This window comes from Achroia grisella, unplaced genomic scaffold (genome assembly GCF_030625045.1).
Source record: "Achroia grisella isolate CSIRO2021 unplaced genomic scaffold, CSIRO_AGI_Agris_v1 utg8648, whole genome shotgun sequence".
NCBI classification, from domain to species: Eukaryota; Metazoa; Arthropoda; class Insecta; order Lepidoptera; family Pyralidae; genus Achroia; species Achroia grisella.
Genome location: NW_026713047.1, coordinates 11,432 through 37,855, shown reverse-complemented (window position 1 = coordinate 37,855; position 26,424 = coordinate 11,432). Strand labels below are relative to the sequence as shown.

The 26,424-nt window shown below is 42.5% G+C and overlaps 2 protein-coding genes across 2 annotated transcripts in view; one reads left to right on the top strand and one right to left on the bottom strand.

Annotated features, from left to right (window-relative positions):
• LOC131852833 (RNA-binding protein fusilli-like) overlaps nt 1-17,177 on the bottom strand; it is a 37,051-nt gene extending 19,874 nt beyond the window's left edge. Inside the window, exons 1-5 of the mRNA XM_059203567.1 lie at nt 17,097-17,177; nt 16,507-16,643; nt 12,407-12,594; nt 10,023-10,112; nt 9,132-9,186 (exon numbers count right to left, since the gene is read on the bottom strand). Of these exons, the coding sequence (XP_059059550.1) occupies nt 9,132-9,186; nt 10,023-10,112; nt 12,407-12,594; nt 16,507-16,643; nt 17,097-17,177 (551 nt within the window). The remainder of the gene's footprint in view (nt 1-9,131; nt 9,187-10,022; nt 10,113-12,406; nt 12,595-16,506; nt 16,644-17,096) is intronic.
• Nucleotides 17,178-23,816: 6,639 nt separating this feature from the next.
• On the top strand, nt 23,817-24,514 carry LOC131852832 (uncharacterized). The gene is made up of 2 exons (XM_059203566.1): nt 23,817-24,063; nt 24,108-24,514. The coding sequence occupies exons 1-2, from the start codon at nt 23,817-23,819 to the stop codon at nt 24,512-24,514; spliced, it is 654 nt and encodes a 217-aa protein (XP_059059549.1).
• Nucleotides 24,515-26,424: the final 1,910 nt, after the last annotated feature.

Sequence of the window (26,424 nt, the reverse complement as noted above, 5' to 3'; positions counted from 1 at the left end):
CATAAATCAAAACCTAAAAGTATTATTGCCAATTTATTTAAGTTCTGCGAAACATCAAATGGAAGTCAATCATCATTACATTGTATAAAACAAAATCGCTGTCGTTGTCTGTCCGTCCCTATGTATGCTTAAATCTTTAAAACTACGCAACGGATTTTGATGCGGGTTTTTAATAGATGGAGTGATTCAAGAGGAAGGTTTATATGTATAATACATGAATACATACCCGGGCAAAGCCGGGGCGAGTAGCTAGTAATTTATAAACAACTAGTTGACCACGCAACTTCGTCTGCATTACACTTGACATTTGTTATTATATTTAGCCTAATTTACATATTTTCTCCTTACATTACAGCTTATGTATTATTCTGATGGATAAGCTACATTACTGTAAAGTTTAATCAAAATCCGTTTAGTAGTTTTTGCGTGAAAGAGTAACAAACATCCATCCATCTATTCAATCTTACTGACAACCTTTCGCGTTTATAATGCATGTAAGATTGTGAAACGAAAAACATAATACCGACCTCAAATAAATGGGATAAGGAAGACACAGATGACGAATGTAAGTAAGTTGGTGAAATTTTGTTGTCCGTATTTCGTAATATATTCATAATCAATGGAACACATATAGAGGATAAAAAAATAGGCCAAAAGGATGTCGTCGCAAAAGAAGCGGCTGATAATACTATAAAAAAAAATATTCGTAATATTGATGTTTTCTGTGGAAAAACGTGATGAGAGATAAGTATTCTCTAAACACTGTTCTATGTAAATAGCCTTATCTTAAAGACCGTGATCAACACTCGCTCACCCAGGACTAAATATCTTACTAATATTATAAACGACAAAGTTTGTGAGTATGGATGGATGTGATACTCTTTCACGCAAACTACTGAACGGATTTAAACGAAACTTTATAGTAGTATAGCTTCAGAATAACACATAGGCTATAATTTAAAAAGATATGTAAATTGGGTGAAATGTAATCATAAATGTCAAATAAATGTGACGCAGACGAAGATGCGCAGATATGCGCAGATCAGTATAAACAACGATTTTATATAACACAAGATGACGTTGTTTTGCCATATAAATTAAAACTGCTATTAAAAATAGGGGTTGATGATAGAAGAGTGATAGTTTAGGGTTGTATATTTTAATGCCACATTAAAATATACAATCTTCATAAAAAAATAAAAAACTGTTCAAAAAATAAAATAAAAATGTTAGGGATGGACAACCCTATCACTTAGGGTTATTAAATAGAAATAATAGCTGATTCTTAGACCTAATGAATATATACATATAAAATTTCATAAAAATCGGTCAATCCGGTTCGGAGGAGTATGGTAACTAACATTGTGACACGAAAATTTATATTATTTCATATGTGTGGTTAGTCTATAAGGTATTTTTAATATACCCTATGTACTCTGAATTACATTAATAAAATAAAAAAAAATTAATTAAATTTACACTAAGATAGAATACTTAAAATAAAAGGCAATTTAAAACATATTCCTATAACTCTTCTGATCCTTTGCTGCAAAATTCTATTTGGCAAATGCACCAACGTCCCAAGCCATTAAAAATGAAAAAAAGATAAAAAATATCAAATTGATATGATTGTATGGTATTAAAGAAGGCAATAAAAATAAATGTGCCCTTGTATCGGTCACCTAATAGACATGTTTTTGTTATTAACTGATAGGTCTCGCAATCAGATGTAACCCCCGACCTCAGGCGCCGACGTTATCAAATAAGTATCGAGCATTGAAATTCGGTCTTACTCGAGTCGTTAGTTGTGCATAAGTACAAATTTCAAGAGACAACAATATGCATTGCGATCTTGTTTATGTTCATTTTTTAAACGACTTACAAAGTTCAATTTTGGATTGAAACAATAACCATTGTACTGTTGCGGACTCAATGCTGCTGGACGTGGAAATATACATAAATTAAAATAACAGGGACATATATTGTACTTTACTAACATAGTTCATAAGTTTATAACATAATATGGAATTAGGTTTATTTATATTTTTCTAAACTATCTTCATTTCAAGTTACACAAATATGGTCTTAGATGAGTTTATATTTTATTTAAAACACTTATAAAGTTCAAATTTGAAGTGAAACAATAATATGCACTTAGATTAGTTTAAATTTATTTCTATGTCCACCTTGTCAATGTCCACATTACACAGCGGCCCGAATGTCCTATGCAATGGTTCTCTTCAAAACTGAATAAGTCAATGTTTTTCGAATGAGAAATGATTGCAACCGCGTTTCATAATCAAGTCTAGCATGACGAAAGTTAGTTATCTTTTCACGCCCAATCCGTGAATTATTATTGTTGATTTTTGGTACAGATATAGATTGGTGCGGAGATGGATTTTGGTATTGGAATAGAATGGACTGTGGCAAAGGAAATAGGTTATTTTTTATAATTAGAATAGGGTAAATAAGGGATATGAGTATTTGAGAATCAATTATTTTTAAAATAAGGGATATACAAGCTTACTAGTAATCGTAAATAATATTATCTTTAGACAATTCATATAGCGCCATCTAGTCCCAAACTAAGCTTGTGTTACGCGTACTAAACAATTGATAAAAATACTTAAATGTACAAACAATCTTAATCATTAATACAAATATTTGTATTGTGCAAGGATCGAAGCCGCGACCATTGAAAATAAGGCGGTGTAAACCGCTACACCACCGAGGTCGTTAATATTATATTGTGAATGTTCAATCAGCGTGAAATATTGACATGCCACATGTTTTTATAAGAAAGTTTTCGTGGGAAACAAAATGAATTTTGTCTTCAAGTGCCTACTTATATGAAGAGTTATATATTGTTGTTGTTTTCTTTACCGTGTATTTCATCAGGCACATATATATTTTCTTTTCTTGTACGTTTGTTTGTGTTATTTTATGATGTAATTTATTAGGTGCTTGAGTGATGGTGTATACCACCATGTGCTTAATGTTACAACTGAGTATATTTTAACAATGTCATATAAAATAACAATAACCCTGGACAACTCACACAGTCCTAAGTTAAGCAAAGCTTGTGTTATGGGTAGACTAGACAACTGATGTAAATACTTATATTTAAATATGTTTAGTAAGAAAGAAAAAATATTTTTCTTTCTGTTTAGTAGATGTAATTTACATTTAATTTAACATTAGTGATATTTTCTATGTTACAGGTACATGTATGATTTTTGTTATATATATATATATATATATATATATATATTTTATAGCATAGGCATAGACAAAAGGTGGTAAGTGATTACCATTGCCCAGAAGCACCCTCAATACCAAGGGAATTGCAAATGCGTTGCCGGCCTTTTTAGAAGGGATGAGCTCTTTTCTTGAAGGTATATCGTATCGGTTCGGAAATATCATTACTGGAAGACAATTCCACAGTGTAGTTGATAATTATATATTACATAAAAATTAAATAAGGACTTAGTTGTATGGATTTAATCAGATAAAAGCCCCGTCTCGAATGTTACGGGACTGGAGAGTAATTGTAAACTTTGTAATATTGGAAAAATAAGCCTATCTATGCCTGAAACGGGTTATGACAAAAAATGCAATAAAGTTTGTCTGTCCAGAGTGAAATAGATAAATGACGTATTTTAGTTAGTCTTTGCTCGTTCGTCCATTAATGCAGGGAAAAAATGGTATATAGGAAGTAGTCACAGCGTCACGTAGTCACATGATGCTCTTGTCCTCCTCTCTTCCACTGATGCTGTTTCTGAGAACCAAGTTGTTAACTTGTCGTACCCTGTAACTTGTCTGCCATATGTAGGAATCCCAACTATATTCTTTTTATAGGCTATCACTTTTCTATCAGCTATCATATCCAGGGATCCCAACTATATGACATTTTTTGTTTCTATAAGAATATATTTTCATACTGCTATAAATCTGTATGAATTTTTGATACATACGATGATTTGTCAAAATATTGTGATTTGATTGAGCTAATAATATTATACATTTTTTGATTTCTTTGTAACAGACTCTTCGATTCCTCGCACGGTGCAAACATTTGTATTCACGAGTATAATTAATTAAATTGTATCGATATGGGTGTTTTCTATGTAGATTATGCATTTACAAAAATTGTATTGTAATGTATTTACAAAAAACAATCAAAGTATTTATCTCAGCGGTCTAGACCCATTACACAAGTTCTGCTTACAGTGGGTTTAGATGGCGCCGTGTTAATTATCAAGGGTTATTTTCAAAGCAAGCCTTTTGATGGGGAGACAAAAGTGCCCACGTAGAGGACTTTGACCAAAGTGTACCTCAGTAAAATGGGGATTACAGGAAAATTACAAAGACTGTGTATGTACCAGTAGACACATAGGCTGTAATTTTCCGGTGGGACATGTATAGAACAAGTTAAACTAATTATCAAAAGCTATCAGCGCCCACTCACCTCGTTATCTTAAGTTGCTGCCGAGTGGTGATAAAGCGGGGTCCCGAAAGCGTATCACTAAACCAACACTAGCCCGTTTCAAGTGTTATCGCGGGTGCACGATTTTTATAACACAACCAAGACGTTCCAACACAAGATAAGGTTTTATTTTCGTTCGTATCCAGTCCGGTACACGTCCGTCGCGACCGTTTGTTGGTAGCAAAGTGTCAGCGCGGAGTCTTGAGTCGCACGTTGTACGTTTGCACGCCCGAGTCTATATTACCCTGTACTATCGAACTTTGATAAGTTACTGTTAAGTTGTTGTTATGCAAATAATACATTTCTTCTTCTAATTGCATTATTTCTGCCTTTTTAATGGGAGAAAGAGCATTGTTAGTAATAACGGCTAATTGTTAGCAATATACCATGTCAGGTTGACCTCCACGCAGATCCCCCTGGAAACCATCGTGGTAAATTGTCATTTGCCAAGATGGACTAACCTGACCTCATGCTCCTCTTATCATTCTAGGGTAAGCAGTTACCGCAGACTGGTGCATCATTATCATCATTAAAAAATAAAAAGTCTTTAATTGTTGTACTACGTTTTTAGTAAATACAAAACCAAGTACCAACATATATATCGAAAATATATCCTTATTGAAAACAGGAATCCAAACATGGTGTCATCGGCTTTGCCTTGTTCCATTATTTTGGGTCTGCGTAATGACTTTATCTGCCATTAACCTCTATCCATCGTCACACTTGAATTTACACTCTTTTCATACTAATCCCTCATACTGTTAATCTTTAGTTAAATGATACTCCACGTCATATCGTATGAATTCGACAATACACGTAGGTATTTCAAGTTAACAATGTACAGATTCAGAAGAATGAATCATTTTACAATACTATTTAATATCAAAATATGACATTAACCCATTAGTTGATTCATCAACATTCTTGAAGAAACATTCTTGAATCATCATCACAATCACGTGAATAGGGATATTTTAGAAAACGTACGGCCAATAGTAAAATTATTTATTTCGTCACTTTGAGATAACTTAATAATTAAAAGAGTCATTACTTCTATCTATTGTGTGTTTTACAAAAAAATTTAGACCATAAAATTTCTACCATTTAGATATGAGCCCGTAAACTGTAAGAACATGTTAATAAAGTGCCTATAAAATATTAATATTCGTTTTAGATGTCATTGAAAAAGCCACTACAATTATATTTAATCGAATTAGGTGTTATTTTGAGGAATTCCATTTCACTAATAATATAAATCCATTAAGTGCCACTATAATTATACAATCTTATAAAGATTGTACATTTTGGGAAGATATTATAAAATCTGCTATCATTTAATGTACATTGTAAGTCGTCTCAAAATCTTGGATTTTCCTATTGTAAAAACAATTTAGAAAATTTCTTTACCGCAGATTGAATTTGGCATCACATTAATGCAGTGACGTTAAAGACTGAGGTGACTGACAAATCAATTCAATCTATCAATACTATTACAAATTATAAACCAAAGAAAAACCAATCATATTGCTACACAAATAAAAATTAAATTACCAGATAATTGCATTTTATGTTATCAGTAGAGAAGTCCACGCAAAAGCCTTCACAGATTACTTCGCGTTATCTTCCTATAATTACCTTTCTATAATCGGATAATGTAGAAAAAAACAACAAATATATCCGGGGGGTCAAATTACGTTACGCAGGTCATATTTCATATTACCCTCGTAGTGCTCTGACTGATGAGATTCGCCGATTTGCGAATAGTGCAATAATTTTATTAAGATGAAAGACATTTCTAAGGAAAGAAAGGTTATCTGTCTGTAGACCTGCTAAAAAAGTAAGAATTGCTAGAAACTGAGTTGATTAACTAGAAACTTTTACCAGAGGTAGACTAGGTACAACCAAGCCTATATGGGTTCTATATGGTTATCTTTGTCTTTATCCATTTCAGGCAGGCTCAAAGCAGTTTCTTTGTGAGCTGTGTTTGGGTTGAAATGTAATATATGACTGAAATTCCAGAGTATGTAAGTACGGCATCATACTCCACCGAAATAGCAACGCCTAAAGGGCGTCACATAATAACATGATGTCCGTGGCACCCCTTATGTAGATATATATGTTGTAGGCGATAGTTTTGTTATTGAGGGTTTTGGGCTGGGAAGGTTGTCATTAGCAGCGTCCCTACGATCGATCCTCAGTCCAATTTAAACACCGCCGAGGCTAGAACCCTTCACGATACCCTCAGACTAAAGTCGTATCCGTCAGCCGGGAGTTAGCCTTGAGCCGCTCAATAAGTCCTTTTGCGGGTTTGGAGTGCCATCTTCACCCGTCCCCTATCGTTCGGTGAAACTGTACCATAAAGTCCAGCTGCAGCCAACAGCATTAGAATAGTTCGATAAAAATATTTACCATTCGAGAGATACCACAATCGTCACATGATGATCTGGATAAAGGTCAGTTTTGCAAAAAAAAACTGTAATCCGGAATCATTTTTTAACAACTATTGCATAATCTGCAAGTGGTTTACGAACAAAAAAAATCTATGAATGTAGTAGATCTTATAGGACATAAACAATATGATACACGTCAGTGTATGGTGTGACTAATAAATTAATTGTTGAACTTATATAAATTAACACATTATATATAAATAGACCCACTTTATCCGAGTGACAGTAACAAATTACTATCAGATTACGGATATTTGGATTATGATTACCCAATTTATTACATATCTTATCGCAGAATTTATAAATCAAATATCTATTTGAAATATCTACTGCTTATAAGCAAATTGATTTGTTTTACTTTTCAAAACGCTTTTAGCTGTAATCATAGGTACATACCTATCTGTAAGATTAAAATGAAGGTATATAGTTGGAAGTAGATGGGATCGTCCAATCAATTATTGATTTGTACATATTATCAGTTTGTACCATATAGGAATTAACACAATTACTCGTTGGTTACAAATTTCAAGTCAATTTTAACAGGAATATTGAGCTGTAATCAAGAAATATTATTATACAATAAAATTTCTTTCTAACATATGATATTTCAAAATTTATTCGCAAATATATTTGAATAAATATTAAGGTTGGCTGGTAGAGAATGCTAATAGCATTAAGCCCGCCTATTGTACAAATGCAATAAAGTTTAAATAAATAAATAACTAAGTTTGCTCTTAAGATGTTGTTTGTATTCACACAAAATTTTAAATATGTACAGTAAGACCCTACTTAATGCGGGGGGTACGTTCCAATAAGTTCCAGCGTTAAACGGAACAGCGTTCCTATCAATATTTTCATTACTATCAATATTTTTGTTTTCTTCTTGCTCAGTTAATTCCTTATTAGAGAGACTAGCTGCTGTTTCTTCAACTATTTCCTCGACGTTTATCCGTTATGATCAATCCCCGGGTTGAAATAAAGGCGCGCTAAACCGAAACAACATTAAGCGGGGTCTTATAGTACAAAATTTGCTTGAAAAGAGCACCAGCCAAATTTCTCGTCATTCTACTTGGCTCTACATATCGAATATATGATGTTAATAGACACTAAACATCACTATTCAATTTTCGCAAATTTTATAAAGAGATTAAGTTCATAACTGTAGTGACGGTCAAGATAATGTGCGGTATTACTTATCTGATTATAAAATTTCTTTTAATGTCTCCTACAAACGGAGCTGCAATGAAAATCGTTCCAAAAACGCAGGAATATTGAGGCAGTTCAAGTTGCGCGGGTCATCTAGTAGTCTATGGTGTATTAAGTTCATTTAAATAAAGATTATCGTAAAATTTCCACCTATAATTGTTAATCAATGTAGTACAATGCGATACACTCAATCTACAAAAGTTTATTGGTACAGGGGACTGTTTTGTTTGTCAGCATTTGAGCAAAGACCGTGGTGTCGAGTGACGCGTTAAATTTCTCCTTACTCGTATGTTTGGAGTGCCTCGCCTTGAGTTTGCTAAGTTCTTGTTTTTATAACATGCAGGTTATTTTAAAATTATATGCATGTTTCTATAATATTACTTTTTGCTTTCGTTCCTGGTGTTTGACCAATGAGTTTTTATAGAAAAATGGTCGACATCATATTACATTATCTTTGTTAATTTAGATTTAAATCTTTATTTTTTAATCTATATACTCAACGTTACATATGCGTCATGGTCCAATATCATTGCGATTGGTAGCGTTTTTTTTCACAAAAGAAAGTGTTGTAAAGTGTATTTTTTTGTAAATTTATCTAATAAAGACCTCATGTTGATTTTCTTCGAAACTTTTAATGATTTTCTTTATTAATCTTTCATATAATGTTTAAAACTTTAAAGTATGTGTCTAACCTATAACTTAAACTGTATAATTTTGTACTATAATCAACACAAAAATGTACAAACATTTTTAAATTTTATAACCATAAACTCTTAATGACTTGAGGTGACAAAGCTTCATACTTAATGAGCCTGTAGTTGTTTTGTTGCCGTTACATTTTGAACAGGCGTCCAAGAGGAAGTTTTAATCCAAGACCTTTTTTAAGTCCATTGCAAATTTTTTTCAAAATTGCATATTTAGAATGAACGGTTTAATTATGTCAATATACTAGGTATGTTAGGTATAAATATAAAAAAATGTCTACTCACCAAATTCCAGTTTCTAAAACTAAGTCCACATTTTCTGGTAACTCTAACCGGAAACCTGAAAAAAAAATGTTTTTAATTGAACAGATTTATATCTATAAAAATGTTATTAATATAGATAAGGGAAGTATACTCTGGAACTATTGCACTGAATTGAGAAATTCTTTCACTGTTTAAAACGTAAATTATACAAGCAAAAAAAAGTGTAGGGCGTGCGATTAGTGTTATATAAAATAAATAATAAGCAAGACTAAGGGTGGTGGTAGACGTCAACGATATTTTACAGTCTAGCTTCGGTAAGTTGTCAAGAACGCCAAGAATAGGTATTTTAATCGTGACCCAATCATTTGATTAAATCAAATTGATTGAAAGCCGTGCAATGAATTGATAACACCCAAAAAACACAGTTTCAGTAATGTTTTTAAAACTAGCTAGCTAGCAAACCCGCCCCGGTTTCGCACAGGTGTATATTATACATAAAAACCTTTCTGTTGAATCGCTCAATCTAATGCTATAAACTGAATTAAAATCTGTTGCGTAGATTAAAAGATCTAAGCGAACGGATAGCGAAAGCGATTTTATTTTATACTATGTAATAAGTATAGTATTTTATTTATATATAATAAATAAAAAAAATAACCCTGGACAATTAGCACAACGCCATCGGTAAGCAGAACTTGTGTTATAGGATATATAAATTTTTTTTCGGTAAATAACATAGTAAATACATACATTATAATACATAGAAAAGATCCAGACCGATACAAACAATCAATACAATCATGAATACAAATGCTTGCAACGTGCGAGGAATCGAACCCGCGACCATTGCGGTGTGCTAAACTGCTGGACCACCGTAGCCATCAAAGATGATGATTAAATAAACATGCTTACCATCTGTGTATATCCTTTGTATGATACTGGCCATGTCTTTCACTTCTGCCGCGTAGAAATTCTCACCGCTGTACGGTGTTATACCTAAATCTGAATAAAATGTAGTTAGGATGCATATTCTAAACAATAATGAATGTAATTATTTTTTTATTTTTATTGGGTAGTTTGGGCTATTGTCATGTGTATGGAGGTGTAACACTGCGACCTGCATAGATCTATTGTGAGATCTGTGTGAGATTAAAGTTAGACCCGTCAAGGATAAGAATTGAAGGATATTCTTAGGGGCGATGGTTTTTATCTACTCAGGAATGAGTGTAAACTTTCTAAAGGAGATATTTCGTTTATGCATGGATGGTCTACAACCATATAGGATGTGGAGTGGCGTTTCCTCTTCAGTTTGGCAAAATCTGCAGATTTTTGTTGTGCTGAGGTTTGCCATATGTATATAATGTTAAATAACTTATAGTTTTATTAGCTCTAAGTTATTTCGAGTTGTACGATTTTCAAACTAAATAGCGTCGGGCTCTTACTATGTGCGGGTGCAATTTTTGAAGAGTCCTCATTATTTTTTAAATAAAATTTCGGCCCAACTTACTTGCTGATCATGTAGATGTCTAGAGGTGATAAAATTTTATATGTGAATTTTAAGTTTCTTAATTAGGAATAGAAAATCAAATCTTGCGTTTTCATAGTCGATACTATGAAAACGCAAGATTTGATTTTCTAACTTTGATTTTTTAACTTTTAAATCGATATTTAAAAGTTATTAATTTTAAATCATTTAAAACTATGTATATTATTAAAAACAATATAATTATTTTGTATAAGGCTTTTGCTGAAATAAGGCAGAATTTTATTGAATGGTGCATCCATATGAGGATTGTTTGATGTGGTTTAAGTCAGACAAAAGTTCAGGTCCCTCAGCTCATTATGGCGAATACACAAGGAAATAATTAAGCATGTCAGTTTCTAGGAGGATTGCGCAGGGGTCGACTGACATGGATTGCCAGAAATGGGTCTTTAGCTACCTAATTAGCATTTTTACAATAATTTATAGACCTCAGTGGATTAAAAAGACGTGGATAGAAACTCTCTTATTCGAGTTAATATTGTTTCATACTACAATTAGATGGCGCTGTATTTTTTCATGTAAATTTTAAAACGCGCACTTAATATGTTTTTGTCGTACCTTATAGACATATGTAATTATTTTTATCCACTTAGATCAAATAAGGTTGTAACTTCAAAACTGTATTTCATTCAATAAGTACAAACATACATACGATCCTGATCTCCAGAACCTCGATTTTAAACACTCTTTCTCAACTAACCAAAGTGTCTCATTTGCATTTGTTGCATATAATTGAGTTGTGATTCTTTGGAGCAATCCTATTTAATAAACAATGGGCATAAAAATTAATGGATCGTTAAAATATAGCAGCACCATTGTTACGAAGTAATTCAGACTATTCAAAACTAATATAAATACTTGTTTTTTGTAAAATTATTATTAACGATTAATAATTACAAAACATTACGAAACATCATCCCATTATTATTTATGAAGGTATTGTTCTATTTGTTAATACAATATATATTATTTATTCTTGTGACAATTGATGGCAAATAATTAAATGCAAATCTGGAGTGTACAAATTAAATTAATAATTCGACATTTTGTTCTATAAAAAAAGATGACAATAGCAGTGTATAAACTTAGTTACAGTATAGGAGAAGCTCGTTTACAGTAGACTATTTTTAATTTATAATAAAATAAACATTATCTACTTGAAAAGAAAGATTGTAATATATCTAAGCTAAAGCTGAAATAGCAAATATTTAGTAGTGGGTTTTTTCTTAACTATATTTATCCACACGATAAAAAAGGAGTTCAAACTTCTGCTCAGATTGTCGTATATTCGATCCCCATTGGAATGGAACAGGCGATCCATGTCTCTTATACCTAAATACTTATTTGGCACTCTGTTGATTGGATATTCATATTTTATAAGTTAGCTGTGCCCGCGGTTTCACTCGCATTGAATTTCAATATAAAATATAGACTATGTGTTATTATGATGCCCAAGCTGTCAAGTTTCTTTATATTACTGTAAAGTTTCATCAACATCTAACGGGTTATTAGAGACCGCATGCCCACCGGTGGGTCACTCCGCAACGAAAGTAAATTTACACATTGGGACCGGGTGATCACCCGTGGGTAATGTCTACCTCAAATTACTGTACACTAAAAACATATTTAAAAAAGAATACACTTCATTAATAATAAAAAATGATGGCCCCTATGTGAGATATAAGATTTTTCAATGCGATCTTCAACGTGTTAAATATTAAACTGTTTAAATATATATTTGATAAAAGGATACAATTTAACATATCCGTTAATGAGCCGGGGTGGTCCGGGGGCGGGGGTGGTGGCGGCGCCTGCGCCCGTGGGGGTGTGACTGCGCGCAGTGTGTATGCTCGCACATACTCCTTACGCAGATCGTGGAAGCGCGCGTAGTATACCGGCAAATTGATGTCCTTACTGCACGCCTCCGGGTGAAGACATTGTCTGTAAATATAATATTCCTGAATTAATATACGTTATAAGTGCATATAAACAATTGACGGCCTAGGTGGTTTACCGCTTTACTTCAGATGGTCGCGGGTTTGATATCTCGCACGGTGCAAACATTTGTATTCATGAGTATGATTGTTTGTATCGGCCTAGTTGTTTTCTATGTGTAATATGTATGTATTATATTTACGAAAAAACAAGTCTAAGTATTTATATCAGTTGTCTAGTACCCATAACACAAGCTCTGCTTACCGTGGGACTAGATGACACAGTATTCATTGTACAGGGTTATTAATTAATTTATATTAATAATTTATAGTAAACGCGAGAATTTAAAAATATTTAGTCTCTGTTTCACCCCTGTACAACGGTTGTGTTTTTACTTAAAATGCGTATTTTTTTAACAACACCAGTGCGTAGTAGAGATTGCAGTTCGGTATGTTTTTGAATCCGGCCAGGTCCGCCCGGCCCGGCCTGGTTGAGTCCGGTCACCGAGCCCCGTATGGCCGGACCCGGTTTGCATCTCTAGTGCGTAATCGACCAGAAAAAATTACGTAAATAATACACGAGTAGCTACTACCTCCACAAACATATTCATGTTCGTCAGTTTATCTTTTTTCTTCTGTAGACTCTAATTGGTGTTTGTATATCTAGTATTTTGTATGCTAAATTTGCATATTGACATTTATAATGAACATGTACGTAAGTACTTCGCAGATGGTTGAATACTTACAAATGACAGAGATTCTCTCTCAGGTTTGAATATGAAATACTACGATACCTTTATTATGACTCTGTATACAAGATTTATAATATTTTCACCTAAGTTAAAGCCCGTGATACCACTCATGCATCTTATCCTATATTTTCACTCAAGTTATTTCCCCTCCGATCGATCCCCCGTCCAATTCAAACGGGGATCGAAATTACGACGGCCTGAGCCGAGGTTCGAACCCCTCGTGGTGCCCTCAGACTAAAGTCGTATCCGTCAGGCAGGAGTTGGCCTACAGCCGCTCCATAAGTCCTTCCGCGGGTTTGGAGTGCCATCTGCACTCGCCCCTAACGTCCGGTGAAGCTGTAAAGCCCAGCTGCGGCCAACAGCATTAGAGTAGTCCGAAAAAAAAAACAAGTTAGGGCCCATGATACATCTCATGCATCTTAATCTATATTTACACTGTCGTAAGTCGAAACGAAAAACATTGGCAATAGAATTTTATGAGACAAAGGCTGTAGAAACTTATTAATTTATAGTCAAAGATACTAATTAAATAATAAAGTGCTTTCAATAAGTAAATGAATCCTTAGAAGCAGTTAAGTAGAGTAAACTATATGTTGCCTACGTACTGGCCATATATAAAGTGTTATATCTCATATTTAAATTGTATTTTTTACTATATTGTATTGTATTATATATTTTAGTATATAGAACCTTAGTGTCGAGTCAATATTGTGACTGACGACAACACTATGTGGCCAGCACGTCAGCAACAATCTTATTTTGACCGATTTACGTACATCTAAATCTCGTACCCACTAGTACTAGGATGGTAATGTCCTTGTACCGAAGGTCAACAATCTCGTACTTGTAGGACGATTTTCGTACGGTGAGCAAACCTTCCATGGCAACAAGTCGATACCGTAAATATTCAATGTATAGATAGACTAAGTATGCCCGCGACTTCGTCCGCGTGTTATAGTGACCTTGACCAAATAAATAAAAAATATTCAATACTCCAGCCCAAAAAAGGCAAAGAAAATAGATTCATCGTTTTAGCTTCAAAAATTTTCTTTTCCCCCTTAAGGGTAATAATATTTTTACAAACTTTGAACGTCACATTTATTTACATTTAAACAACAGCCTAAAAAATAAGTTTCAAGTTTTTAGCTTTAAAAATGACGATATTTCCGTACAAACTTACACCTCCTCTTTCAACCACTTACAACATTTTTTTTGCTTTAAAAAGTAGCCTATGTCCTTTCTCAGTGACCAGACTATCTGTGTACCAAATTTCATTTATATCGGTTCAGTAGCTTTGGCGTGAAAGCGAAACAGACAGAGTTACTTTCGCATTTATAATATTAGTAAGGAAGTCAGGATTAATTCCATATGTTATACGCATTATAAAAAACGAAGGTCTTTCACACACAGCCAGTGATACTAGATAAAGGTTAATTTATTATTATAATGAATTACGAAACCACAAAAATAACAAACGACGCTACATATATATGTATGTACATGTATATCAGAAATTGTGTTCGTCGAACTTTGAACTGCCCCTGAAGAGCGGGAAATAGCATTGTTGTCAACCGTATTAATATTTAGTAGCCCTCAATTATGTATGGTCTTGAATTGTGTGGAGAAATACATTATAGATACAATGTATTTAAAAAAAAAACATAAAGCTATATTGAGTTTCATTTGATTTGTTTGTTAGTAACATTACAGAATAAAGTCGCTTCCGGTGTCTGTTCGCTTACTTCTAATCTACGCAACGTATTTTAATGTACTTAGAAATAGATAGTGTGTTCTGTGATAGAAATTTAGTGAAATAATTATAAGGTAGAATTAGAATAGAGTTGATATTTTTGTTTTTAAAATGATAACTGATTTTAATAATTATTTCGTTTATAAAATTATTACCCTATCAGCGAGTAATATGCATCTATGTTTTATTTTGGAAAATAAATAAGAGAAAATAAGAGTGATCCAAGTGGCAGGTTTACATGTATAATACATGTACACACGTACGAAGCCGCGACGGATAGCTATTTATAGATAAATTACATTCGATTTGAAATTAATATATTTTTCTAATAAACCTAAAATACTCTAAAAATCTACCTATCTTTCATTATTAGCTGTATTTTATATATTTACATATATACGAAAGTAACTTTGTCTGTCTGTCTGCCGCGATTTCACGCCAAAACTACAAAAAAATTTAAATGAAATTTGACACAGGCTACTGTTTAATGTGAAAAAAACATTGTAAGTCAATACAAAGTTTGATTGTCATATTTATTTTCATTTAATCAACAGCCAACAGAAAATAAGTTTCAAAATGTAACTTTAAAAATGACGATATTTCCAAACAACCTTTCATCTTCCCTTTCAACCCCTTGCAACTTTTTTTTCGCATTAAAAAGTAGCCGATGTCCTTTCGCATGGTCTAGACTATCTCTGTACCAAATTCCATTTAAATCGGTTCAGTTGTTTTGGCGTGAAAGCGAGACAGACAGAGTTACTTTCGCATTTATAATACTACTAGTAAGGAATAGGGATAATTATAAAATAATAAAAAAACTCACGTTAAAAACGGAGGTAATTGCTGCAGTAGAAAGGGACAGTGGTTCCAACAGAGGGGAGCTACATAATTACTATTTACTAGTATTATATCTATAGCAGCTATTTATACGTACATTTATGGTCAATATAATTGCTAATTGCAGTACCGGATGTTGGAATACCGATTACATCCGTTTTTTACGATTCCGATTTATTCCGATCGACAGATAACAAAACTGGCTGCAACAATATTCATGTAAATAAATGTAAATGTATGTAATATTTTTAGTTTTCTATTTCTATCCTGGGTGTTGAATAAAACACGACCGAACAGAGGTCAATAGGATGTGTCTTAGAATTTATAAAGTTTTAATATCTTTACTAATATTACAAAGCTGAGGAGTTTGTTTGTTTGAACGCGCTAATATCATGAACTACTGGTTCGAACTGGCTTCAAGCTATATAACATTACGCTACGACCTATAGGAGAGGCGCTACAATGAAAAATATTGCAAAAGTTGTGAAAATAAGGCGCAGACGAAGTATAATATAAGGCTCTGATTTATAGAATAATCGTAAGAGATAAGAGAATAACAATTTTAGCGGAATGTAGGTACCTGAGTGGTGTCTGTCCGTCTGTGACGAGCCTGAACAGCGGCGACTGTGGGTCCACCTGAAGTGATCGCACGAACTCGTCGAACTGTAACAATACAATACATATTAAATATAGGGATCGCTCAAAACGTACATATTTCTATAACCACAGAACATTAAACTACGCAGTTTTAGTAATAAATAGAGGCATTCAAGGGGAAGATTTATATGTATAACTAGCTTTTGCCCGCGGCTTCGCTCGCGTTAATTTATGCCCTTAGTGGTGGAATTTATCAAAATCCTTTCTTAGGGGATGCCTACGTTATAGTAGCTTTATGCATGCAAATCTCTCAGCACGATCGGCTTAAAATTGACAAAGTTTCATACAAATTTTCATCACCTATATTATCCCCTTGGGGGTAGAATTAATCAAAATCCTTTCTTAGCGGATGCCTACGTCATAACATCTACCTGCATGCCAAATTTCAGCCCGATCCGTTCAGTGGTTTGGGCTGTGCGTTGATAGATCACTACGTCAGTCACCTTTGAGTTATATATGTTTAGATATATGTACATACAGCTGCGACGGGTAGACCAACCACAACCAACCAACTCTATGAAGGAGGACTACTGGCTGAATAGAAGGGTGTGGTATATTGGAGCTACCGTGGCAGATTGCCGTCGTCAGAACCATGAGCATACAGACAATTTCAATATTTCTATATCTTAGTTTTATAATATTCATTCATATGTATATTAGTCTATAAGGTAGTTATAATATGTGTCTAGTAGCCTGAAATCTATATATCTATGCAAATAAATATAATTGGAGTGTCTGTTTGTAATATTGAAATAACCGTTTTTACTACATGCATGAATATAAATACGATACATACACCAAAATAACATTTTTTACGTAGTTTGTGCATGTAGAGGACAGCGTGAAATAACGTAGAATAAGATCAATAATGATGTAAAATTAAAATACAACGCGTAATATCATATAGATAAGTTTAAAATAATGAAAATGATACAAACAGTATGATATATGAAAAAACGAGCAATAATGTATGTAAACCGTATTCAGTTATGTAAATATAAGCTATATGTTAAAATAACTATAACGAACTAGATATAAGTAATGTTCCTGTTATAGTTGTAGTATTTCACTATTGTTAAATGTGAAAATCGATGTAAGTTAGAGATAATTTACCTTGTATTTATAAGAAATACTATTGTAATGATTATGTATGTGTACTTTTTAGATAGGGAATTATGCGAAGTTCACATGTAAATAAGAATTATAAGGGGGAAAACGTGTTACAGAGGTAATAACATCGAAAAACTCCAAAAGTCATAATGAAAATTAACTTTAGAATCGAGCTAAAAACACGGAGCTCGCGATAAGGTATTGCCTCCGGAATACGTAACCAACGAAATTTGTATGAAAAATTGTCGCTTTCCAATTTGTTGCTTGCTGAGTTTACCGTTGGTCGTGTGATCCTCTGTGAGATTCCGGTTCGCCGTCGAGTCTCCAGAGTGAGCCCCGCAACTGGTGCCCACTTGCGCAAATTGTTGAGAGCGATACAGTGCGTAATCCAACTACACAAAGTGTACTTTGTTTAGCAAGAGAACGCGCTAGGATTGCAGACCGAATTTGTTGGTGCAAATTCGTCGCTGCAATCCACTTGCGACTGTCTTACAGTGCGATCTCCTGCCCTTTCAGGGCGGAATTTCCTACTTTTCGGTAGGTTCGTCGTGGGGTTCCAGCCCCCACACCACCCTCTTCCACCCCTCCAGTCCCCTTTCCTAGTACATCACCCTTTCGTGTCGTGATGTCGCAAAGGGGCAAAGCCCCCAGGAAACCTCCTGACAGGGGAGCTCCCCGAACTGTTGTGCGTCGGGATTTAAGGAACCCGACCAAGCTGGTCCCCGCCACTGAGCTGGGGACCTTCCACGCTCGCCCGGCATCCAAGGGCACCCCCTCTGCCCTCGCGGGAAGCGGCAATGATGCCGCCGACCGGGAACCAGGCAGAGGGGAAAGATGCGCACAACCCGGCCCGTCTAAAAGACGCGCACCGCCGTCGCCGACCTCGCCCGCTAGAGGCGACAAACGGAGGGACGTAGAGGAGTCCCCCCCCCGCGACCTTGACCTAGTGAAGGTGCCGCCGACGCCGAGAATCCGGCTTGTGGACAAGGGCTACCAACCCCTACCGTCCCAGTCGGGTACCGTGCGGCGAAAGCCCTCACCCCCTCCGCGCTCACCCTCCCCCCCGCCGGATAGCGGGAGCGAGGAGGAAGGGGAAGACAGGCGTTTTTACGGCGACGTACATACGTCGCCTGCGACCTCGCCTGAGCCTTCGCCAGCACCCTCGCGTGTGCCCTCGCCGCTACCTCGCTCCTATACGCTAGATAGGGGCGAGTATGACGCCACGTCATATGCGGCACTCGAATCGGTGCCACAATCGCCCGAGCCGATGCTCCCCCCCGTCCCCTCGCCGCGACGACGAACCCCGCCGTCCTTTGCGGCAGTAGTGGCAGGCCCCGCCACCCCAACCCCCGCCACCACGGCTCCAGCCCCGCAAATGCCCTCACAGGGTAAGATCGCCGACACGGGCGTAGAACCCGCCACAGGGCGAGGCAAATACCCCCCAATAGTGGTAGAACGTCTCCCTAACTGGACGCGCCACTTCGACCAGCTCAGGCGCGTACTGGGGGAGGCACCCAACGCAAGACCCTACGGCACTGGGGTTAGATTCCTGCCTAGGACGGACGAAGAATTCCGTGCCGTCCAAAGGTATTTGATAGAGGCCAGCGAAAAGGACCCAACAATAAGTTGGTACTTTTATAGTCTGGCCTCCGAACTGCCCACCAAGGTGGCGATACGGGGCCTCCCCGCCGACACTCCCAATGAGAGGATAGTGGAGGCACTGCAGGAGAAGGGGTTCGGAGTGCGGCTAGTGCGGGGCATACCCGCGCGTCGCGGCCGCCCCGGCTGCATTTTCCACGCCCAACTCGACCCCATGGACAGGGACGAGCTCACACGCTTGTACGCGACTGATGAGCTCCTGTACATGCGGGGCGTCGTGGTTGAGGCGTGGAAGCCGGCATCGGTGCTGCCACAATGCCACAGATGCCAGGCATTCGGCCATGCATCGGCCAACTGTCACCGGCCTGTAAAATGCGTTCGCTGTGGTGGGGAGCACCCGGCGGCGAACTGCGACAGGCCGCGTGACCAAAAGCCGACCTGTGCCAATTGCGCAAAGCCACACACCGCCAACGACCGGAAGTGCCCGGTTTATAAAAGAGAGGCCCGGCAGAGGGGAATCAAACCCCGTCCCCCCGTCCCCACTGCGACGTCGACGGCGCCCACGGCGCAGCAACGGCGGCGCAACAATCCCACCGCGGCGCCTCGTACATACGTCGCCCAGGCTCCCCCTCCCGTAATAACGGTCGAGGAAACCGCTGGCGCCAACCTAATGGCGCCGGCTAACGAACCGACGCAACGAGGCGCCGACGACGGTGTAACTAAAAAGCGCCGCCGCCGAAGACGCGGCAAGAAGAGGCGCGGAGATGACCCCGTGACGGCATCAACCCCAATCCCCTTCCTACCTGATCCCACCCCAATATTTGCGTACAACGCACCCCCCACCCTTCCCATGCATGCCGTCCCAAATCAGGGCCCGCGTGCAGCGCCACGTCGCCGCCAGGCGGCGCCACCGGCACACACTGTGCCGAGAGTGGCATTCAAGCCGCTTTTGGCGGACGTAAGACGCGCACCTCCCGCGCCTCCCACATACACCGCATACCCCGCGCCGCGTTCGGCACACGCCGCGCCCGCGCCCTTCACACAAGCGCCCGTCGACAGAGCACTGAACATGCTTATTAGCCTGTTGACGGAGCTGCTAACTACGCTCGCGGCCGGCGCGGACACAAAGTCGGCGGCATTAAATGGATTGGCCAAAATCCAACAGTACACAAATGGCGTGTACTAGCCTGCGCATTGTGTACTGGAACCCCGGGGGAATAAAGGATAAAGTCCAGGACCTCCGTCTCCTAGCTCGCACCCAGGATGTGCACATCATACTCCTGGGTGAAAAGAAGCTCACAGAAAAGGAGACGTTGAGGGTGCCTAACTACCACGTGTATAGACGCGACGAAACGTCACCGGCGGGCATTGCGTACCGCGGTACGGCGGTACTAGTCCGTCGGGACGTAGTCCACGTGGAGTTAGAGCGCCCCGAGTTCCGCGTCATGCGCTCCATAGGAGTCAGCATCAACGTCGACGGCGCGGAACTGAAGGTCCTGGCAGCTTACCGTCCCCCGGGACTGGAATTCAGCCCCTCCGATGTCCGGAACGTTCTGGATGGGAGGAGTCCCACCCTGCTTATGGGCGACCTAAACGCGAAGCACACGGCTTGAGGTTCCCGTCTGTGCTCGCCGATAGGTCGAAGACTCCTCCAGGATTCGCAGATCCACGGGTACGAGGTGTTGGGCCCAGCGCACCCAACCCACGTACCCTCAAATCCCACACATAGCCCAGACGTTCTGGACATTGCCCTAGTGCAGGCTGTGCCTTGCCCGGTCTTACTGGAGGTGCTGTACGACCTTGACACGCAGCACCTCCCAGTTCTAGCCACGCTTGACCTCTCCACCACCACCACACCGACGAGACCGTCGAGGCGGCGGATGGATTGGCGTGTTTTTCGCGCAGAATTGGAGCATCTACACCTCGACGGCGAACTATCATCGCCAGCGGGTGTCGAAGCCGCCTCTACACTCCTAACGGAGCGAATTCGCACCGCCGTAGAGGCGGCAACTACCACAATAAACGTGGCTTCTCGCCGTCGAGAGGAATTGCCACACCATCTGCGCGAAAAACTCGCCCGGAAAAAGAACCTCCGTCGCCTATGGGCCCGAACCCGCTGCCCGCGGGTCAAGCGTGAGCTCAACTGCCTGGCTGCAGAGCTGTCGGAGGGAGTGCGGGATTGGCGTGGAGCCGCCTGGGAGGGTGTCATATCCCGGGCCGGCGAACACGATACCGACCTGCACAAACTCAATCGACAGCTCACCAATGCACGACCCCCCGTCTGCCCGTTGCTTGACGAGACGGGCAGACGTCGTTACGCAGCCCAAGACCGGGCAGAAATCCTGGCACAGCACTTGGAGGGGCAATTCACGGCCAATCCAATCGCCGCCGACGCACCCAGCACTGTCGTCGAGCACCACGAGCGAGTCGTACGTCGCGTATGCGATTTCCGTACCGCTCCGTCGCCGGACGTAAACGAAGTGAGCTTCGTTTCGCCCGGCGAGGTAAGGCGGCTCGTCAGCCGCCTGCCGAAGCGCAAAGCGCCCGGAGCGGACGGGATCAGCACCGCAGCGCTCGCACAGCTGCCCCGTAGAGCCCTAGCGTGTCTAGCGAGGCTCTACAACGGCATACTCCGGACCGGCCACTTCCCTACCAACTGGAAGTTGGGTAGAGTCATAGTCCTCCCGAAACCCGGCAAGGACAAGCGCCTGCCGGCAAGCTACCGGCCCATCACTCTGCTCTCGCACGTAGCAAAGTCGTTCGAGCGCCTCCTGCTCCGCCGCCTGAGACCGACTCTGTCGCCTCGCGACGAGCAGTTCGGTTTCAGAGGCGGACACTCGACGACTTTGCAGCTGACGCGCGTGCTCCACCATATGGCTGTCGAGCACAACCGCGGCCACTACACGGTCGGCGTATTTCTCGATATAGAGAAGGCGTTCGACCGTGTGTGGCACGACGGTTTGGTGTCGAAGTTGCTCGACACCAACACGCCGTCAGCATACGTGCGAGTAGTGGACTCGTTCCTCTCGGGCCGGAGCTTCTATGTTTCGGTCGAGAACTGTGATTCTACCACACGCCCAATTGCCGCCGGAGTCCCGCAGGGCAGCTGCATTTCGCCAGCGCTCTACGCGACGTACACAGACGACATCCCCACCTTGAGGGATGAGCTCCGAGAGGGAGAGAGGGATGTCGTCCTCGCTCTTTTCGCCGACGACAGTGCCTTTCTTACGTCGTCTCGCCGAGCCTACGCAGCCGCTCGCAAAATGCAGCGGCTGTTGGACCTGCTCCCCGAGTGGCTGGATAAGTGGCGTACCACCGTTAACGTGGGTAAAACGGTGGCGCTGCTTACCCGCCCCGGGTGCAAATGCCCGCCGCCCCTCTTACTGAGAGGCCAGCCCATCCAGTGGGAGCGCACAGTGCGTTACCTAGGGGTGGAAATCGACCGGTCGCTGCGTATGACGCCGCAGGTGGACCGGGCTGTTACCCAAGCCAAGGCTGCGCGCGCTATGCTGCGACCGGTCTTGCAATCCAGGCTGCAGCTGCGGACGAAAGTAGGCATTTATAAGACCTACATTCGTTCGCGGCTCACATATGCCGCCCCCGCATGGTACGCACTGTGCTCGGCCTCACAGCGGCGGAGACTGCAGGTCCAACAGAACGCCGCCCTCCGTCTGTGCACAAATGCCGGACGGTACGTCCGTAATGACGTGATCGCCCGCGACCTCAAGGTCCCATCGGTGGAGCAGTTCGTCGTCCGGTTGACGCGCGCGATGTTCTCGCGCGCGGACAGCGGGCGCGAAGCGCACCTGCGCGACCTCGCCCCTCTCCACGCGCGCCCACCGGACGCCACTCGCGCGCTCCCGCGCGACTTACTCTCCACCGAGTGATCACGTCATTTACGTGACGTGGCGGCGTTAAGCCGGCTCGGCGAGCGACTTATAGAGTCCTCTTACACGACTCCCTCAGCCGGCTGCTGGGAAGCAGCCGGCTTCCGGCCGGCCGGCAGGCCGGCCGGTAAACGAACGACGCTGGGGTGGTATACCCCAGCAGTATGCCCGGGTAAAGAGCGTAAGCTCGGGGCCCGTACCCAGCGGTCCATATAAAGGATCAGCGGACGACCCGATAATAAATATGAAAAATTGGCTCGCTTTCCAGTTTGTTGCTTGTTGAGTTTACCGTTGGTCGTGTGATCCTCTGTGAGACTCCGGTTCGCCGTCGAGTCTCCAGAGTGAGCCCCGCAACTGGTGCCCACTTGCGCAAATTGTTGAGAGCGATACAGTGCGTAATCCAACTACACAAAGTGTACTTTGTTTAGTGAGAGAACGCGCTAGGATTGTAGACCGAATTTGCTGACGCAAATTCGTTGCTGCAATCCACTTGCGACTGTCTTACAGTGCGATCACCTGCCCTTTCAGGGCGGAATTCCCTACCTTTCGGTAGGTTCGTCGTGGGGTTCCAGCCCCCACACCACCCTCTCCCACCCCTCCAGTCCCCTTTCCTAGTACATCACCCTTTCGTGTCGTAATGTCGCAAAGGGGCAAAGCCCCCAGGAAACCTCCTGACAGGGGAGCTCCCCGAACTGTTGTGCGTCGGGATTTAAGGAACCCGACCAAGCTGGTCCCCGCCACTGAGCTGGGGACCTTCCACGCTCGCCCGGCATCCAAGGGCACCCCCTCTGCCCTCGCGGGAAGCGGCAATGATGCCGCCGACCGGGAACCAGGCAGAGGGGAAAGATGCGCGCAACCTGGCCCATCTAAAGACGCGCACCGCCGTCGCCGACCTCGCCCGCTAGAGGCGACAAACGGAGGGACGTAGAGGAGTCCCCCCCCCGCGACCTCGACCTAGTGAAGGCGCCGCCGACGCCGAGAATCCGGCTCGTGGACAAGGGCTACCAACCCCTACCGTCCCAGTCGGGTACCGTGCGGCGAAAGCCCTCACCCCCTCCGCGCTCACCCTCCCCCCCGCCGGATAGCGGGAGCGAGGAGGAAGAGGAAGACAGGCGTTTGTACGGCGACGTACATGCGTCGCCTGCGACCTCGCCTGAGCCTTCGCCAGCACCCTCGCGTGTGCCCTCGCCGCTACCTCGCTCCTATACGCTAGATAGGGGCGAGTATGACGCCACGTCATATGCGGCACTCGAACCGGTGCCACAATCGCCCGAGCCGATGCTCCCCCCGTCCCCTCGCCGCGACGACGAACCCCGCCGTCCTTTGCGGCAGTAGTGGCAGGCCCCGCCACCCCGACCCCCGCCACCACGGCTCCAGCCCCGCAAATGCCCTCACAGAGCAAGGTCGCCGATACAGGCATAGAACCCGCCACAGGGCGAGGAAAATACCCCCCCATAGTGGCAGAACGCCTCCCTAACTGGACGCGCCACTTCGACCAGCTCAGGCGCGTACTGGGGGAGGCACCCAACGCAAGACCCTACGGCACGGGGGTCAGATTCCTGCCTAGGACGGACGAAGAATTCCGTGCCGTCCAAAGGTATTTAATAGAGGCCAGCGAAAAGGACCCAACAATAAGTTGGTACTTTTATAGTCTGGCCTCCGAACTGCCCACTAAGGTGGCGATAAGAGGACTCCCAGCCGACACGCCCAATGACAAGATTGCGGAGGCACTGCAGGAGAAGGGGTTCGGAGTGCGGCTAGTGCGGGGCATACCCGCGCGTCGCGGCCGCCCCGGCTGCATTTTCCACGCCCAACTCGACCCCATGGACAGGGACGAGCTCACACGCTTGTACGCGACTGATGAGCTCCTGTACATGCGGGGCGTCGTCGTTGAGGCGTGGAAGCCGGCATCGGTGCTGCCACAATGCCACAGATGCCAGGCATTCGGCCATGCATCGGCCAATTGTCACCGGCCTGTGAAATGCGTTCGCTGCGGTGGGGAGCACCCGGCGGCGAACTGCGACGGCCGAGGGACCAAAAACCGACATGCGCCAACTGCGCCAAGGCACATACGGCCAACGACAGAAAATGCCCGGTGTATAAGAGGGAGGCACGGCAGAGGGGCATCAAACCCCGCCCCCGTCCCTACCGCGACGACAAAAACGCCCGTGGCGCAAACACAGCGTCGTAATAAACCCACCGCGGCGCCGCGTACCTACGTCGCCCAGGCCCCTCCTCCCGTAATAACGGTCGAGGAAACAGCCGGCGCCAACCTAATGGCGCCGGCCAACGAGCCGACGCATCGCGGCACCGACACCGGTGAAAATAAAAGACGCCGCCGCCGAAGACGCGGCAAGAAGAGGCGCGGTGATGGGCCAGTTACGGCCTCAACTCCAATCCCCTTCTTACCGGATCCCACCCCTCCAAGCTATGCGTACATCGCACCGGAAGGGTGGGGCCTTCCCACGCATGCCGTCCCAACACAGGGTCCACGAGTTGCGCCACGTCGCCGCCGGGCGGCGCCACCGGCACATAGCGTGCCGAGAGTGGCATTCGAGCCGCCACAGGCGGACGCAAGACGCGCGCACCTCCTGCGCCCCCACACGGACCGCACACCCAGAGGCGCGAACGATATACACCGCACCCGCCCCCTTCACACAAGCGCCCGTCGACAGAGCACTGAACATGCTTATTAGCCTGTTGACGGAGCTGCTTACTACGCTCGCGGCCGGCGCAGATACTAAGTCGGCGGCATTAAATGGATTGGCCAAAATCCAACAGTACACAAATGGCGGGTACTAGCCTGCGCATTGTGTACTGGAACCCCGGGGGAATAAAGGATAAAGTCCAGGACCTCCGTCTCCTCGCTCGCACCCAGGATGTGCACATCATACTCCTGGGTGAAACGAAGCTCACAGAAAAGGAGACGTTGAGGGTGCCTAACTACCACGTGTATAGACGCGACGAAACGTCACCGGCGGGCATTGCGTACCGCGGTACGGCGGTACTAGTCCGTCGGGACGTAGTCCACGTGGAGTTAGAGCGCCCCGAGTTCCGCGTCATGCGCTCCATAGGAGTCAGCATCAACGTCGACGGCGCGGAACTGAAGGTCCTGGCAGCTTACCGTCCCCCGGGACTGGATTTCAGCCCCTCCGATGTCCGGAACGTTCTGGATGGGAGGAGTCCCACCCTACTTATGGGCGACCTAAACGCGAAGCACACGGCTTGGGGTTCCCGTCTGTGCT

Excerpts from the sequence above, each read along its gene's own strand:
- LOC131852832 (XM_059203566.1), top strand. The coding sequence starts at position 23,817 with ATGTCGCAAAGGGGCAAAGCCCCCAGGAAACCTCCTGACAGGGGAGCT. Across the intron at positions 24,064-24,107 it reads ATCTAAAGACGCGCACCGCC|AGGAGTCCCCCCCCCGCGAC; the intron begins GTCGCCGACCTC and ends GGAGGGACGTAG.